The sequence below is a fragment of the Gracilinanus agilis genome, chromosome 4, assembly GCF_016433145.1.
Source record: "Gracilinanus agilis isolate LMUSP501 chromosome 4, AgileGrace, whole genome shotgun sequence".
In the NCBI taxonomy this organism is placed as follows: Eukaryota; Metazoa; Chordata; class Mammalia; order Didelphimorphia; family Didelphidae; genus Gracilinanus; species Gracilinanus agilis.
Window position 1 is genome coordinate 333,348,279 of NC_058133.1, and position 18,578 is coordinate 333,366,856.

General features: G+C 36.6%; 1 protein-coding gene across 1 annotated transcript in view; it reads right to left on the minus strand.

The window, feature by feature from the left end:
* RRAGD (Ras related GTP binding D) overlaps positions 1-18,578 on the minus strand; it is a 63,524-nt gene that overhangs the window by 19,199 nt on the left and 25,747 nt on the right. The window contains exons 2-5 of the mRNA XM_044676420.1: positions 15,086-15,381; positions 3,551-3,750; positions 1,796-1,910; positions 376-518 (exon numbers count right to left, since the gene is read on the minus strand). Coding sequence (XP_044532355.1) covers positions 376-518; positions 1,796-1,910; positions 3,551-3,750; positions 15,086-15,381 — 754 coding nt within the window. The remainder of the gene's footprint in view (positions 1-375; positions 519-1,795; positions 1,911-3,550; positions 3,751-15,085; positions 15,382-18,578) is intronic.

Genomic DNA, 18,578 nt, shown 5'->3' on the forward strand with positions numbered 1-18,578 from the left:
CCATTTCCCCTTCCCTAAATGTCTTAAATAAAACAACTTCAAACAAAATGTTATGCAAGGATCCAATGAGTTAATTTATTTGTAAAAACATTTAGAACAGTACCTAGCATACAGTAGGTGCTATATAAATGCTGTCCCACTTCCCCTTCCTAAATATCTTAAATAAAACAACTTTGAACAAAATGTTATGTAAGGATCCAATGAGCTAATTTATTTGTAAAAACACTTAACACTGTGCCTAGCAGGCAGTAGGTGCTATATAAATGCTCGTCCCATTTTCCCATCCCTAAATGTCTTAAATAAAATAATACCTTAAAACAAAATGTTATGTAAGAGTAGAAAGGCCTTGTTCAAATAACAATTCACTCAACTTACCCATATATACAAGAAATGTCGATAACCACATCTATCATATCACAGCAGAGTTCATAAGTCTGCATATCCACAGGGGTACTATCTGTTGCAATATAAATTTTACTGACCACATCAAACAGAAAGGCCTTTTCAATCCCAGAATTCTGCAACAAAGGAAAAATACTGTCTTAAAGTGACCCTTGTTTTCAGGCAAACAATAGCGTTAAATAATTACATGCCTAACAAAATAGGAACAGACAAAGATGAAAGGTGTGCAAGTGTATCTCTTGACGAATTATTGGCTACTGACACAGTGGAAGTGAAATTTCAGATTTCTTTATAAAGGAATCACATCAGAATAAATAAGCAGACATATTTATAATAGAGTCACAAAGCTTTACAAAAGTTTTCTCGACCCTTGAAAAAAGTAATGACTTGTGTCAGCTAAGTGGCATAGTGGAAAGAGCACTGGATGAATTCAAATCCTGCCTTAGACAGTTCCTAGCTGGATGATTCTGGACAAGTTATTAAATTTGTTTACCTTAGTTTCATCATTTGTAAGATGGGGATAATATTAGCACCTAATTCCCAGGATTGCTGCGAACGTCAAATGATATTCTATTTGTAAAGTGCTTTGCAAACCTTAAAGTGCTATATAAATACTAGTGATGATGACGATAATGATGAGGATGAGGATGATGATTAAACTGGCAATTAGCAATATCATACCCTATTTAGATGCTTATTCCCTTCCTGCTTCCCCAATAAAATACGGTACACAAAACATTTGATTCAAGTGGGGCATAAATACAACCCTGACTAGCATACAATCATTTCTATACTTCCCATCCAGTGAGCAATTATTATATGCTGCCTTGTACAGTACTGCTCATTTTTTAAAAGTGTATATTTTATACAATCACAGATTCTTGAGATATCAACAACATGGACATCTTGTCTACCCAGATGGCTGCTCTGGTGGATAGTAATACCTAAAACTGCGGCAGTCCAATAACTTGCACACAGTAGGTACTTAATATATGTTCAATGATAAATGACTTTCTGATGACTTCAACTATTCTACTTTAATGGGGGCTTCAATTTCGACCATAAAACCCATTCATCAGTGGCCAAAATGGGACAAAAATCTAATTCACTGTTGACCAAGGTCAACCTCAAAGACCTACATGTTAATTGAACCAATTCAAAACACAAGCTAATTAATTTTCCAATGAACTAAATATATTTCCCAATCCCTCCATTGTTGAGGACTCAGAATTTGTCAATTTAATATCAAATTATGGAATAACTAATTAGAGATGTGAAAATATTTTCAGTCCATATAGGCAGAACATAACAGTTTAAATCAGTATTTTTTGGGGTTAATCTCATGAAGCAATTCTTAAACTTGGCAAATGTCTCCAGCATGTGTTTTACTTACTGAGATAAAGATGTTTAGTAAATTCTCCAGGGTTGGGAGCTGTGGAATCAGTTTCTGTACCACTTTGCTAAAAGCTTCAAATATAGAATGATCATATATGCTTGTCAGATAAAAGCTGAAAGAGGAAACAATGTTGTATCATAGTTTTCTTTTTTGCCTGTTGAAGAGGAATATGCTGCTTGTATCATAAAATAAATACCCCTGGATCCTTGCTGTATCTACTCCTCAGGAGATGCACAATTCTTCCCTCCACCCCATTCCCTACTTAAAATCAAGAGACCTCCAGAAAACTCTGGCTTTCAAGGAAAAACCCTGAAGGTTCTTTTTTGTAAAAATGTGTCTCAATAAAAGCTGGGTGATGTTGTGAATAGAGCAACAGACTTGACTTTTAAGGTTCAAATCCTGCCTTAGACATTTATTTACTTGTTGGGTGACCTAGACAAGTTACTTAACCTCTCTCAGAATCAGTTTCCTCAGGGGCAAAACAGGGATAACAACAGTATCTAACCCAAAGGGTGGTTGTGACAATCAAATGAGATAATATATGTAAAGTGCTTTGCAAACCTTAAAGAATGCTATGAATGCTAAATTATTATTAAAAGGGGCAGCTAGTTAGCACAGTGGATAGAAAGCCAGATCTGAAGATGGGAGGTCCTGGGCTCAAATCTGGCTTCAGACACGTCCTAGCGGTGTGACCCTGGGCAAGTCACTTAACTTGAATTGCCCTAGCCCTTACTGCTCTTCTGTCTTGGAATCAATACACAGTATTAATTTTAAGATGGAAAGTAAGGTTTCATGAATAAATAAATAAATGGAAAATCTCTGAGTATTTATATTTGACTACTGAGTAGTGAAAATAAAGTGAGATGATATTTGTAAAATACTGAAATCAAGAACTTGGTACACAGAAGGTGCTTAATAAATACCTATTTGCTCATTAATTAAGTAGCTAAAAATGGGCAACATGTAAAATGTATTGCCACAAAGACCATGCCAGCCAGCATCCTAAAAATCTACTCTCACATTGGGACACCTCCATCCCAGACTTGGCAATAAGAATTATTAGATGATGCTACTTTCTAATGTTACTGTTACCAATTTGCCAAATAAATGATAATAATGATGATGATGACAGTAATCACAACAACATTAATCATAACATTTATATAGTACTTTCAGGTTTACATCCATAGAATCATAGCTCTAGAGCTGGCAGGGACTTTGGAGGCCATCTAATCCAACCCCCTCATTTTACAGATGAGGCAATTGAGGCCTGGGGATGTTAAGTAACTTATCCAAGGTTTTAATTGAATGATGCAGGCACTGCATTATGGAATATCCCAGCAGACGCCAGGTTCTCTCGCAGTCATTTCTATTTGAACTCTTTTGTGAACTCAACGCCAAGGATTAAGGTTTTTATCTATTAATGTATTTATCAGGAAGGGCATACTTCATTATCAATTAACCATCGAGATTCATTTATTCATTTAATTATTAATTTAAGCCATCAACAATCTGTTCTGCCTATGGATTCCCTGATATAAAAAGCACACTGTCCACCCTTCCAAAATCTTGTCCTAGTATAACTCATATATAATGAGAACTCAAGAAAGATCTTGGAATATAGTAGGTACTTAACAAATGTCTAGTTATTCACTGAGTAGCTAAAAATGGCACCAATTGGAGTGCCTGTGGTTTTGAACCCCAAACCTGTTTCTTTTCTTCTTTTAAGGTTGTCCCTCTGTTTTTTCTCACCTCAGGTGAATTTTCTCTAATCCAGCATCAGCAAGGTCATCATTTGCCCTCTGATGAATATCTCTTTGGGTTTCGATCTTATGATCATCTGACAAGCCATCCACTTTATGAATAAACACTTCAAAGTTGATGTCGGGATGGACCTTGTAGGCTCGAGTCACAGTGAGGTGCAGCCTGGCTAAGGCTTCCATATAATCGTCCTAGTAAGAAGATAAAAGGAATTCCTATGAAGGCTTCAACAAGGTTAAAGGTTGTTAAAGGGCAGCCAATATCCCCAAAAGTTAAACAGGTAGGGAAATAACTTTGACAGGTCACTAAAGAAATTAAGCAACTTAAACCTCATGAAATCCAAGTATTCTTCAAGTCCTACTGCCCACATTTGTTACTATTAGGATTTATTTAGTTTTAATAAGTAAATTAAATCTAGTAAGGACCAAGCTGTTGTAACTATTATTGATAATATTATTAACACATTCTATTAATTTTGAGAAACCAGTTTAGAGTATCTTCTTCTAATCCAAGCTATTTTCTGGGGGAAAATGGATTCACTGAGGTTCTGATCAGAAATGGGTTTTATTATCCAAGGCAAGAAAGCAAAAGGGAAGCAAAATGTGTATGTTTTAACCCAGGGTGGCTCAAACTGAGACTTAGAAACTCCCCAGTGATTACAGAGACCAGAGCAGCAGGCTTTTGTGCAGCTGTTTGATGATGGCCACTGAAAATTAGTGGTTATATGAACAGAAAGGGATATCATCAGTGTAGTTCCATGGCAAATGTATTGATATCAGAGTCTTGGGATCCAATTTCAAATCCTGGCTCTGTCACTCACTACTTGTTTGATCTTTCTGAGCCTATTTCTTCATCTGTAAACTAATAGGGTAAAACTATATGACCTCTAAGGTCCCTTTAAGCTCTGGATCTATGACCCTTCTTTTTCTGGGCTTTTCCCATTCGTATTTTTACTCTTAGTTTTTTGTAGAATATTAAGTGAGTTGTTTGGGGTTTTAAAGAGAGAGAAAAGAAATAGGCCATAGGGAGGATTAGGGACAAGAAATGTGATCAAAACTTTGGAGAGCCACTTGTCTATAGTAGTTAACTTAAATATATGTGTGTGTGTGTGTATGTATATAAATTCTTATTTTTCTCCCCTCATAGAGATTTAATATTTTTGAGAGAAAAACATGAGATCCAAAGGAAACAGTTAAAGAATATGTATAACCTGATTAAATCGAGAGTGAATAACTAACTGGAACTATACCATGATACCTAAATGAGATATTTAACTTCAGTATGGGCTCTGAAACATAAAACAATGTTCATTTTTCTTTTCACCTGTACAAATATAACGTATTCACCTCTTACACTACAAAAATCAAAAAATGATACAAAAAATCTAAAAAACTAGTTTCTTCTATTACCCTGCTCTTGTGAAAGCTTAAGAAAATGGTCGTGCATTATGCTTTAGACACAACAGATTTGAGTTTTGTTGAACCATGAGGAAAAGCATGTTAGATAAAGACTAGATTAATGATTTCCAGCACTGTTTTTTCAACACTTGAGGTGTTTGTAGTGCTACTATAAAATTCACAAAACATCTCAAGTTAATTTTAATTCACTTTCATTTTTTAAAGCTAATAAGGCAACAGAAGGGAAAAAGGCATTGTTTTTGAAGTCAAAAGATCTAGTTTTAAATCCTGCCTGTGTGACCTGGCACACATCACTTTACTACTCTTGGTGTCAATTTCCTCATTTGTAAAATGAGGACATAAGATTAGATAGCCTCTAAAATCCCTTCTTACTACAAACATACAGTCCTGTGTGGAATCTTGATGGGGGAAGGGAGGGAGGAGGGGGAAAGAGAGATAGACAGAGACAGAGAGAGAGAGAGAGAGAGAGAGAGAGAGAGAGAGAGAGAGTAATTAAATCAATCCACCAGAAAGAAACCATCATAACATAAAAATATCAGTCAATGCTCTGAAACATATGGCACTCTACCATTAGATTATAAGCTCCTCAAAGGCAGGGATTGTCTTTTGCCTTTTTTTTAACCTCAGTACCTAACATGACTTATTTGCAGTAGATGCTTAATAAATGTTTGTTTGTTTTTAAACAGACCTATCTCAAGACCTATATGCTTTGTCTGCTCCCTTAGAAGATTTTAAATTTTTGTCAGTAACACCATCTTTAAAATGGCCAGAGCCAAAACCTATTTCACATTATGGAATAAAATCAGCACATAAAATGGCATTAGGAAGCCAACCAATAAATTAATAATTGAAAACAGGGAGCAGCCCTAAGGTGGGACGCATGAAGGATAACTTGTCCTTCAGCTAGGTAGAAGTCACTCATCAGAAGTGGCATCAGAATCATCTAGGAGACCATGGAAAAAACATGAAATTCTGAAAAGATGTTTTTTCTGCAGTGTTATTTTTTCTGATCTATCAATCCTGCAACTGTGAATAATTCACGAGAAAAAAATTAAAATAGGTGTCAGTGGTTTGAAATAATAGAAATGTTGGACTTTTGGCCAATTTTATTCTTGTTGCAAAGCTTGATTTTTAATAGAATCACAAAGAAAATGGTACCAACAATCATTTACAGAAAAAAGCTTCATCTACTACCCGGGTTTAAACTCAGGTCTTCCTGACTCCAGTTATGAAAGGGGAAAGTTAAGATCCCCCACTAGTATGGCCTTACTTTCTATTTCCTCCTTGAGCTCCTTTAATTTTTCCTTTAGAAATCTAGACACTATCCCATTTGGTGCATAAATGTTTAGTATCTTCCTGACTTCAAGCCCAATGCTCCATCCAATGTGACATCTTACTGCCCCAGTAATGGCTGAATGACCTCTTAGTAGGCAGGCTTTATTCTTTTGCTGCTACAGTTTGGACCAGAGAACTGCTAGAATCTCTTCCAACACTAAAACTCGATAATTCTATTACTTAGGGCAGAGGTTGGCAAACCAGGGCTTGTCATTTGGCTTATCTTTGGTTTCTGTATGATCTTCCGCCTATTTTTGTATTGAGAATGGTTTTCACATTTTAAAATAAAGTTTAAATAAATACAATAAAACTTTATTTTAAAATGTGAAAGCCATTCTTAGTTTATGGACTGTACCAAACCAGGCAGTGGTCAGTTAGCCCCATGGACCATGGTTTCCAACCCCTTATTTAGAGCAATATAAAACCAAAATACTCTTATCACAAACATCCCCAAATAGGCTGGTAGCAGAAATAGCATTCAATTTGAATGTCAAAGCATCCCTGCTTTCATGCAGGTATACTCAAATGATCTGTGGTTTCATCAGGATAGAGAACTCCCAGTGTGGGAACTCTCTTCACATGCAGGGGGAGGTAGGGATGTGGTAGAACTAAATCAGCCATCTATCAGAAGGAAAACACCACAATACAAAAATGTGGACCAGAGCTCTTGTCTCCACTGCAACCTACCTATGACTTGGCCAAGAAAGACAGCAAAAATGGGTTTGAAAGTACTTTGGTGACCATCTAGTTCTCATTCGATAGATGGACAGGAGATGGAATCAAGGGAGACCCAACATCTGGAAATGAAGAGGAGTAAACTATTTCCAAAGGTAAACTGCTTACTCACAAAAAGGGCTGCCATCTTTGCCTAATCTGACAACTAGGGCAGCAGATGTATCATATCACAAATTATGGTGACCTCTCCAGCCCCTTCCTTCCTTCCACATACACTGGAGTCTATGACACCCATTATTATTGGGCCCTAAAATTCTGTTTTTAGCACACCTGATATTTAAGAGACAAAAGAACGCACCCAAGGGCCAGAGTTATTCCAGAAAGACTCGCTAGGAACACTGGGGTGGCAAGGAAGATAAGATATTGACAGCATCTATATTCCTAGACTTCATGGATGCCTTTCTATGCTCTGAACAGATCACCTGTTTTAGTGGGGGAGGCTGGGTGGTTCAGTGGATTGAGATCCACGTGTAGAGACTAGAGGACCTGGGTACATATCTGACCTGAGATACTTCCTAACTGCGTTAGGACTTCCTGGGCAAGTCACTTTATCCCCATTGCCTAGCTCTTACCACCCTTCTGCTTTGGAACCAATACACAGTATTGATTCTAAGACAGAAGATAAGGTTTAAAAAAAAGACATGGTATGGGTTAATTGCATGCAATCAGGTAGCATAATTAATAAAAATACTAAATAGAAAATCAGAAAAACCCGAGTTTGAATCCTACTTCAGTTAGCTGAATGGCCCTGAGCAAAACATTTAACCTCCCTCCCTTTAGTTTTCTCATCCATAAAAAAAAAAACAAAAAAACAAAAAAACACTAAAAAAATAAAAAAAAAAAACTTCAAAGGGTGGTTGCAAGGGTCAAATGAAAAAACAAAAAGAGGGCTTAACAAACATGAATGCAAAATGTAAATGTTAGCTATTATTATTATTACCTCTAATATAAATGATGTCATGATCTTCAAAGCCAGTTTAGATCTAATTACTCTCTGACCCCTCTGCTTCTCTATTATTCCCCAAAGTAGCAAATGAGATTCATCAGGAGTTAAATGTCTGGTCCAGATCTATGACAGGTCAGAGGAGCAGGGGCAGAAGAGAATTCTTATCTAGAATCTCCATTTCTTCTGACCATAGGCCAGGGAAAAGGTTTTATTCACTCAATAGGATATCACATAAGATGGTTCTTTCTTTATAACCAGCCCTTAGGAGTCAAGAACATTCTCTTGACTGTCTGCTGTGAAACATTATAGAATCTCCTCTGTGGTTCTTTAAAATGGCAGCTTTTCACTCATTTGGAATGGTCCTGCCTGAATTATGATCTCACTTCCTAACCCTGAGGGGCTTACGATTTGTTTGGGGAAGGAAAATTCATAAATAAGGTATTAATTATGTCTAGATAATAGGAACATATATTTTTGCCATTCTAGGAAACAACTGAAAATGTTCACCTCAATAACCATGGTATTTTACATTGCTGTCCAGCTGCTGAATCAAAGAAATTTAAAATTCATAGAGGCAATATGGTATAATGAAAAAAGCACTCTATATGGAATTAAACTTAGATTCAAATCCTGGGTTTGCCACTGACTAGATTTACAACCATTGGCAAATCACCTAATTTCTCTGGGCCTCATTTTCTTCATCTATAAAATGGGATAACTACCTTGCCTCTCTCACAATGTTGTGAGTGATGTTCTTTGTAAATACTAAAGCTAGTCATTATTGAGTACTATATTAAATCAGACTTCTGGGTGGTTCTTACTTTCTTGAAGCTAAGATCAAATACTTAAATGAACTGGGGCAAATCTTTCTTTTGAGAAGCAGCCTGACTTTGCAGATAAGAGTCATGCTCTCATGGGCTAGAATCCCACTTTTATTTATGCTTTTTAGCTGACACTGGGAAAGTCATTTAATCTTGTTTAGCCTCCATTTCCTCACCTGTTAAACTGGGATAACCAGGCAGTCCCTGTCATCTAGAAGGGTTACTAGGTCCTTGTGAACACACTTTGAAACACTTTATAAATATAGGGCCTTACTATTATTACTTCCACCATAGAGACTAGACAGAGGGATATTTTAAACCACAGAGAAGAGAAAGAGAATAAAAGGCTCACTCTACTTCCCCACTCAAGGGCTATGGGAAATCAGTGTTTGGAAAGAGTTCTGACTACTCCAGTGCAAAAAGATGGCACTAGTGGAGGTTAAGAATGGAACCAAAAGCTCCATGACTTCAACTTTCCACTTACCTTATACCCTGCTTCATTTCAGAACCCTTGCTTTGACTCTGAAGAGACAGAGCAACTCTTCAGCTGCTTTATGGCCAAACCTTGGGAATGGTCATCAAATATTTTCTCCCCTTCAAAACCCAAGAGTGGTACTGACCTCACAGGATGAAACAGCCACATACATAGTGAAATTACAATCCAGGGGATCCGTGATCTTATCATTGCAGGCACTCCCTTCAATAATACAGATCACAGACCACTCAGGTCTGCGCATTCTGTCTGATTCTTGCCTATATTCTCTCAAAATCCTTTAGAAGGGGCTCACCCACTGGGGGGAGAGGGGCTTCCTTGATTTTTCTTGATAATGCCTGGAAACCAATGGAGTCTTTAGGTTTGACTGCCTTTAACAGTTATGCATTTCTCTGATGAAAGTCTTTATAGCTTTTTTTGTATAATTCTTTTTTTGTAATGCTTCCTTATATACAAGATACTTTTCTTGGTAGTCCTTTAGGTAACTCTCAAATTCTATCCTTTTGAGATATGGTAGCATCCCTTGATTCACAGTCATCCTTGAAAGAATCACTGATGTTTTAAAAATCACTTGGCTATAGGGAGAAGCTTGGAGATTTTCTTTAAAAGCAATTTCCCAAAGACAATGCAGCTTGCTCCTCACCTCCTCCTATAAAGTTCTGGGTCCAGCCCACTGTCCATCTGAAGTGCCTATCTAACATGTTTATTTCTACTAATGGACTAAATCTCTGGTATATCCATCCAACTGCACATCACAATCTGAACACTAAATATTCTCCATCCACTTGATACTTTCTGGTGTAGAGTTAAGCTGAAATCTTTTGATTCATTATGGATTTCATTTAATAATCCTGCAATGTTTGGCTCTTGACTGAATCAACAAAATGTCACCAGCAAAGAAGAACATCTAAGAGGCTTATAGTGAATCCCTCTTTGATTTGGACTTAGTTCTGAGCATCCTCCATAACAGTGTCAAATATCTTTGGTGACCATATAGAAACCTCATATAACTTTTCTTAATATTAACAGTCACAGAACAGATACACATTGTTACATATGTTAAGAGATCTTGTATGATCATGCCATGAATATGGGAGACACCATAGTGGAAAAGTCTTACATTTTTTTGTAGTCAGCATAGGCACAGTGGCATCTTGTACAATCTGATCCTTTGGATCAATTCTGATTGTAGAGATGTAGCCTACTGTGTAATAACCCTTGTGAAAGCATGCCATAACTTTACCAAGTATGTCTTCAATACTTACATATATCATTTTCAGCATAATACTCTTAAGTAGACATATGGAGTCCATAATATAGAAGTTACCAATATTCCCTTTATTGCATTTCAGTAAAAAGTAAAGTCCAAGATATTTTCCCCCATACTTTTGGTATCCTCCATTCTTTACAGATTTTGAGAATCAATACCCCAATGACCTCAAAACTTTGACCCTTCCAGTTCAGACTCACTACTTTTCTCATCTTTGTAACAGTTCTACTTTCTCCAATAATTCATCCAAGATTGTGATGTTGGAGTCCAAATACAATGGTTCCATTGTCATAGATGGGAGAAAAATGTATTACAAAAATGTTTACAGATCTTTCTCATATTTTGTCATCTTTCTTCTAGTTTTACCTTTAAATGCCTGTGGGAATTACTTTTCTTATTTTGATGTCTCATCAAATTACTTTAAATTCGTTTATCCCTCTATTGCTTTTCACTTTTACAAAGGGTGCTTTTCATTTTCCAGGACTTGTCTTTAAATTCAACAAATTACTTTATATTCTAAACTGAAGATGTCTGGGGTTGCCATATCTTTCTTTTGAGGTGCAGACTAGGCTCTTCTGGGCTCTTCATCTTGGCAAAGAATTTGAACCAGCTAAACTTCTTCAGGAAATGATTAAAATTGTATTAATGTCTGTTTCTTCCTATACTTCTCATTTTTGGCATCAACAGATTCTTAAATAGGTAAAATAGGACTTATTTTAATTGCAAGTCATATCTTTTTTCTCATTTTTAGTCTTTCTTCTCAATTTTTATCAGTATTGGTCTGTGCACTAACAAGTTAGTTGGTGGCCACAGTGACTAGAACATTTAGAGTACTTAGCAAATGTTTTCTCAACTGGTCTGACCAAACACAAACAGTTTATTTGGGAATGATTCCTACCTCAGTTAGAAATTATTTCATTTGTTAAAATATACTTTAATTTGGGGGCAGCTGGGTAGCTCAGTGGATTGAGAGTCAGGCCTAGAGACAGGAGGTCCTAGGTTCAAACCCAGCCTCAGCCACTTCCCAGCTGTGTGACCCTGGGCAAGTCACTAGACCCCCATTGCCCACCCTTACCACTCTTCCACCAATAAGTCAATACATAGAAGTTAAGGGTTTAAAATAAAAAATATATATATATATACTTTAATTTATTATTTCATTCTTGCCATATGCAGTATCTATCAACTATTTTTCTTAAAATATTTGTAATTATATATTAATATGATGTTTCTGTGTAATCTTCAAACTTTATTTTCTCATTTCTTACACCCAAGACATATTTTCCAAGATAGTTTTCACCAGCCTCTCCTATGCTCATGTTTTCATTGAAGATACCTTGGATTAAAGTCTATGTTTATCTAATTTGGAGAATCTTATCTAGTTTTCCCACAGAATTTCTTTATCTCTTGATCTTCTGTGACAGATGTTTGGGCATAAATGGCAATTATTTTTGAAGGGGTCTTTTTGCAAATACTTGTCATGAACACTGCAGTACAGATGTCCAAATGTCCCATGAAATTTTTTTTTGGCTTTTGAGTACCTAATGAAAGAACTCCACACATTGCCTCTCCAAGAAGAACCTGTAAGCCATCTGTCCTTTAATAGCAACTTCTTTTTGTCTTCTGGTTTTATTTATAGGGAGAATTTCAAGATTAATTCAATTCAGTGCTTCTAGTTTATCTGTTAGATACGGAGTTCATGTTTAATTTATCAATAGCTGAATTAACATTTATAGATGGTTCTAAAACTGACACTTAGCCCTTCCTCCTACATTTTTTGCTACCATTCTTTCACTGTCTCTACAGAAGAATGGGATTAGCAAGGGACCGTTTTGTGTTTTTCTTTGGTTTATCTGTTGCTACAAGAGATGACTTTTTCCCCCCTGGAGTTCAGCTCTAGAGTGGGAAGGGGTTCACCAACAGCATACCAGCCACTTGAGGATGATTTTTTTAGCCATAGCACTTTAGCCATAATACCATGCTTGAAAGAACCTCCCAGAATATGCATTATATCTTCCTGGTATAGTTTTCAAAATCCCAGGGTTCCTTGTCACACCATGATGAGCACAAGAGCAAGACTTTCTAGGGATGGAATTAAGTTGCCCAAATAGTTTGCTAAGGTAACTGAAACCCTTAGTGATTCTTAGTTAAGGAATTCAAGAGTTCTTTGTTTAAACAGAACTAGATAACCTCTAAAGTTCAACACATTAAGCCCAACTGTTAGCCATTAACAAACATCCTAGTTTACTCGAAAATGGAATCCAAACACACATATCCTCACTATCTGAAAAGAGAAAACTTAGTGACGTGTTTCTGGAATTTACTCTGTGTGTGTGTATGTATGTGTGTGTGTTGAGGGGGATGATATGTTTTGGGAAATATACTTTAGTGGGGGTAATAGTTGAGTACTTGTTAATTAGTATCTGTTGTATAAAAATGCATAATAAAAATATTTAAAATTAAAGTTTGGGTCCTAAAGAAATGGGACAGGAGAAGTAACTTTTCATTGAGAGTGGGAAGAGGAAAGAAAATTTGGAAGCATAAGCCTACTATGGAGTTCTACAGAGGAGCTACCTGGGCAACAATGAAGACATTAAGTACCTAGAAGGAACAATAAAGAAAGGTGGGAAGGCACTACACCTAGGCTGTACATACGCTATATAAATGTTAGTTTTTATTATTAGCCTTGACCTGGTAAGCAGGTTTAGCTATGACCATCTTTGCCACCTTCAGAGGGAGGATTCTTCATCCTTTAGAAATTGTGCAGTAATTACAATAACTAGTTTAAATGATTTTGGATAACACTTTCTTGTTAATGCTAAAAAAGTTTCACTTTTGAATCACTTGAGTTAACTTTGTTTTTATCTTCCATTGTGGAAAAACTTAATCTAGCCCTCAGATATCTAGTCCAATTACCAGAAAAACAAAAGAAAACAAGACAAAAAAGAGATGAACCCAGGTGAAATGGCTATCCACTTTCTGTCCATTGCCCCACTTCTTTATTCCATTCTGCTCTCCATCCTCAATTTATACTTGGTTCTACAAAAAAGCCATTCACCCAATTGTTCAACATAATTTATGAAACCTGGTGACCTGTAAAGAAATTCTGAGTCAGTTTATTTACCTGATTTTTAGGGAGAGGATGAAATGGTTTTTAAAAATACTGTAGGCTAGTAAACAGATAACTGCTCCCTTTGTCTTCCTTACAACTCTTAATTCATATATTTAAAAAAAAACTCTTGAGATTCTGTTTTGAAGGGCAAGGACTAGGTAAATGAGGGTCACACAGAAATATTTGAGTTCACATTTGAGCCTAGGTCCTCCTGACTCCATGCCTGGTACTCTATCCACTGTGCCACTTAGCTGCCCCATATTAACATACTTTTAAACATTCCCTTTATGCCAGAGGTTCATATCTAGGGCATATACAGATCTCAAGGGAATATGAAAAGTTTGTCAAGGGGGAAATTTTCCCTTCCAAAAATTAATTCATCTCTTTATGTGCCTATTCATGGTAAACTCTAGGATTTATTATATATTCAATTGTGGATGTAGTCAGTTTTGCTGAAAGCCAAGGGGCATGGTCACAGGTATACTGGAACCAGCTTGTTCTGGCTTGGGAGAGTCAGGCTGTAAAATTTTCAGTGTGGGCATTTACACCTTGGAAATCAGCAAATGCTACAAATCAAGGCTTGACTTATTATTTTTAAATTAAATTTCTAGACTCAAGAAAGTGATGGAAAAGAGGTTAATAACAAAGATTAAATGTAAAAGTGTCTTGTGAACATTTTCTTTGTGGAGGACTGGTTGTTAAACATTTATCAACACACCCTGGGTATAGGGGAAGCCCCAAAAAGTTAGGAATCCTTGCTACATGTGAATAATCAGCCTTTATTGCAGAGGGTGCAAAGTAATTCTGTCTAGAAATAAGCAAGAAGCACCAGCAACTAAGGGCATGATGAAAGATCACCTTGTTCAGCAACTATATTTCAATCCATTTTAACAGAGTGGGCTTTTGTGGGGCTAAGAACCTATCTACTTTTTGTTATATTATTCAATTGGAAAATGCATTCTGGGTTTCAAGGCACCAAATTAAAATTAAACACCGCACCTATAAGCTGGCTAGTGTAGTCTGCTCATAGGCTGATATGTCACTATGACAGACCAAGGACTTGTGATTTTAAAACACAACCTCAAATAAAACAGACAAGGAAAATATTATTAGGGAGCACAATGATGAGATAAGGTGAAAATCAAGATGGAGCCTGCCTGGGGAATAACTTCTCTGGGATGCAGTAGTTGAGGAGAGGAAGTGGAACATCTTATACCCTATTTCTTATTTTTTTTAATTTTATATAATTAATAACCAGGCACTAAGCCCTGCTGTTTCTACAATGTTTATGAAACTGAAAAATGCTTTTGATACCCTCTAATTTTGGGTAAGCAAAGCCCCAGGTACCATATCCTAGTTATGGCTCTGTGTACTGACCATAGATCTTTAACTTTACCTGGGAATCGATAACAAATATCAGTGCTCCTGTGCCCCTGAAGATCATCTCATAGTCAAATGTAGGGTCAAAAAAGTCAATTTGACCTGGAAAATCCCAAATCTGAAAGTTAACAAAGGAACTGTTGGAGACATCTTCTCGACATATCTTATTCGTGCTCTCCAAGAACAGGGTTTCGTTGGGTGACATTTTATGAAAGACAACTTTCTGAATGGATGACTTGCCACTTCTCCTCAGTCCCATAAGCAGAATCCTTGGCTTCACTTCAGTACTGAAGGGATCGCTGAAGTCCAGAACTGAAGAAACCACAAAATAAAAATGAGAGTGAGACATTTTCACAGTGGTTAATTATAAGAGTTTCACTTCCATTTCAAATGAGATTCATGAGTTCAATTCATTCCTACTTGAGTTTCTCTGAACACTAAGAATTATAATGGTTAGAATGGGTGATCACCAAAAATTGTAATTAACCCTTAAATTACAAGATTGTTAGTAGCTAGATTTATGAGTAAGAGAAAAAATAAGAGAGAAATATAGAAAGAAAGGTGAAGAATTTCCTAGCCTAATAATCCGGAGTTTAACAACTCAGTGTCTTGTCTTCAAATCTCAGCCTCAGAAAATAACCCCCCTTAGCTTCCTGCTGGATCTCATCTTATAAATCCTTACTATACCCACTAGTTCCCTTACATCATTCCCCAAGAACCAATCACAATTCTTCAATTAGCCTGGCACCACCCAGGGGGAAAGTGCCTGTGGGATCAATTCCCTGGTTGCTAACTGACCCAAATTCAAAACAAATGGAAAGAAAGTCTAATTGATCAAATCAAAATACAAATTCCCTTCTCATAATCCCCTCTGTAATTCTATTGGGAGACGAGCATGTTGAAATCTCTTCAATTGAGGGTCTTGGGAAATTAACATGCCTAATCTCCCCAATGAATCATTCCAAATAATCAATGTATATCTCTAAGGATTCTCCTACTAAAGGTGTATAAAAACATTGCCCTTATAAGGGGGAAATTACAGCAACCTGGGAACAAGAGAGAAATAAAAAAGAAAAAAAAAACAAAAACAATAATTGGCGGGCGCATTGACTAAAAGCCAATTAGGGGGCAGTCGCCTTTGGCATCAGAGTTTACATTCAGAATAAATGTGTTCAATCCACTTCAGTTCCATTCATTCTGGATCTCTTGATGCAGTGTGTGTTTCTGCAGGCATCTCCATGGCACCCTCTTCCAAAGATTCGCCTTCCCAATTCAAGACACTGGCAAGTCTCCACTCCTAAAATTCTTCCAAAAGATTTCAAACTCTGGATTTTAGAACAACCATCATACCCCTGAGGAGGGTGCTGACCACTGCCAGAATTACCCCATAAAAATAATAAAATAAAAGCAAAAAAAGAATAAACAAACAAGCAACAAGTCCTTGGATCCCTAAGAAGATCCAATTTAATTGTTTAGGTCCAACAAACCTATAGGACAAATACAGCAACACTGCATATACCCAATGACAACCAGGACTACAGAAAATTACCATATTATAAAAGAGAAAAAAGGGTCTAGATTCTGATATAAAAGGTAAATAGGATTCCTTGGTCTGCTTTTACCTTTGATCTTAGTGATAAAGGAGCCAAAATGGCAGCCAAACTAAGGTACTTGTTCGAATGTGGCATAGGTGAGTCCAGTGCCCAATGTTGTCAAAAAGCTGCTTTCTTGAACCCAAACAAATCCTCTTTCTTGACGCAGATTTTCATCAATCTCACATGGATTGGTGGGTTCCTTTACCTTGTGCTTCTGGGCCCTGTACAGTGGCTCTTTTGTGATCCCTTCTTTTGGAATCAGACACAGTTATTAATAAAAGTCCCATAAAATTTTAAAATCAATGGCAGGTTTCTGTAGTCTAAAGCTTTTTGGGTGTGCATTGATATTAGGGCTAATGAACATTATAAACTTATCCTTTAAAATAAAAAACACCAATACCGATTCCATGCAAACAAAAAAACAACAATAATAAAAATATTCAGGAATTCACTGCATCAGTCAAAACAGTGTCCAACTTGTCTATGGACTTCTATAATGGCATTATCTCTAATCCAATCATAAGAGGAGGGTACAAGTAACGATAATCAATAACAGAATACAGTGTCAATAGAAGATACATGTGAGCAATGAATCAAAGAGTCCATTTCTCCTATTTTAATAGCTGTTGGAATGGTTAATCATACTTGAAATGGACCTTCACAGGCAGGCTGAGTTCCTCCAGTGCACTGGAAGTTCTTCATGTAAACCTTTTCTCCTGGGTGAAAGTCATGGAGTAAAAAATCTATAGGTCCTGCTTGTACTGCTGATCAAGACCTTTTGGGTCTAGAATGTCCCCAAGAACCTAGATTACTATCCCGGTGGAAGGTTAGAGTAAGCTGAAGAGTTACAAATATAAAACCATCCAAGGGTCACCAAACCTGATGAAAAATCCTCCCTCCTCCAGGAGTTATCTAGGGGTCACCAAGGTCCAAGGGATATCCTCCCACCTCTGGGATGAGATTGTAACAGTCATAAAAGGCATGTATTTATATATCTCATCCATTGCAAATATGGAAGTGAGGAATACAATAAATGTAGAAGTGGGGAATACAATAGTGCTACTGCACTTCACTTTGTCACCCATATATTTACTACTACTCAAGTCAAAGATAGGCGAATAATCAGTCAGAGGTAGTAGGTCTCCTAGATGTCTGGAAATTACTTCTGAAAACCCGTTAAGATCAATTAAGATTTTTGGCTCATTAAATTTTTCAAAGGTCACTATTGCAGGTTGTAACTTATATAAGACTTCTTCAGTAATAGGGAGGGGAACAAACTGAAACAGTTAACATTAATAAGGCAATATAATCTGATAAGGTTTAAAATTCGCCTCCAGAATCTTTGAGGTTCCTTCCCCTCCCAAGTACCATCATTTATCCATATTCCTTTGATTAAGTCTATGGGGTCCCCCACATTGAGGGGGATCCCCATCCTGAGTATAGTGTGGGCAAATCTTATTTTGGGTGTTTTGGTGTGAGTCTTGATTTGCCTTATTTGAATTATTATTTCTTTATGAATTTCTATTATTATTATTTCTAAAGCTTATAGTTCTAAATACTTGATTCTACTTCCTACAGTTCATCATTATGTGACCCCTTTTCCCACAAATGTAACACATTAGAGGTTGATTTGTGAATTCCTGAAAAGGGGCTATAGCCGCTTCTTGATAAGCAGTTTCTTTTTCAATTTTTTCAGTTAAAATTTTTATTTCCTTTCTTAATGCTTACACTAAGTCACTATTATCTTCATCTTCTTTTTTCATGGCCATCGAAGACATATACTGCTACTCTTCTTAATTCTTTGAGATCCATAGTTTGGGCAGTTAGTCTTAAAATAGTCTGAACTACCTTACAACAATTTTTCCACAAACTGTCTTCTTATTTTTCTGACATCCCTTTCTCTGGAAAGATCCA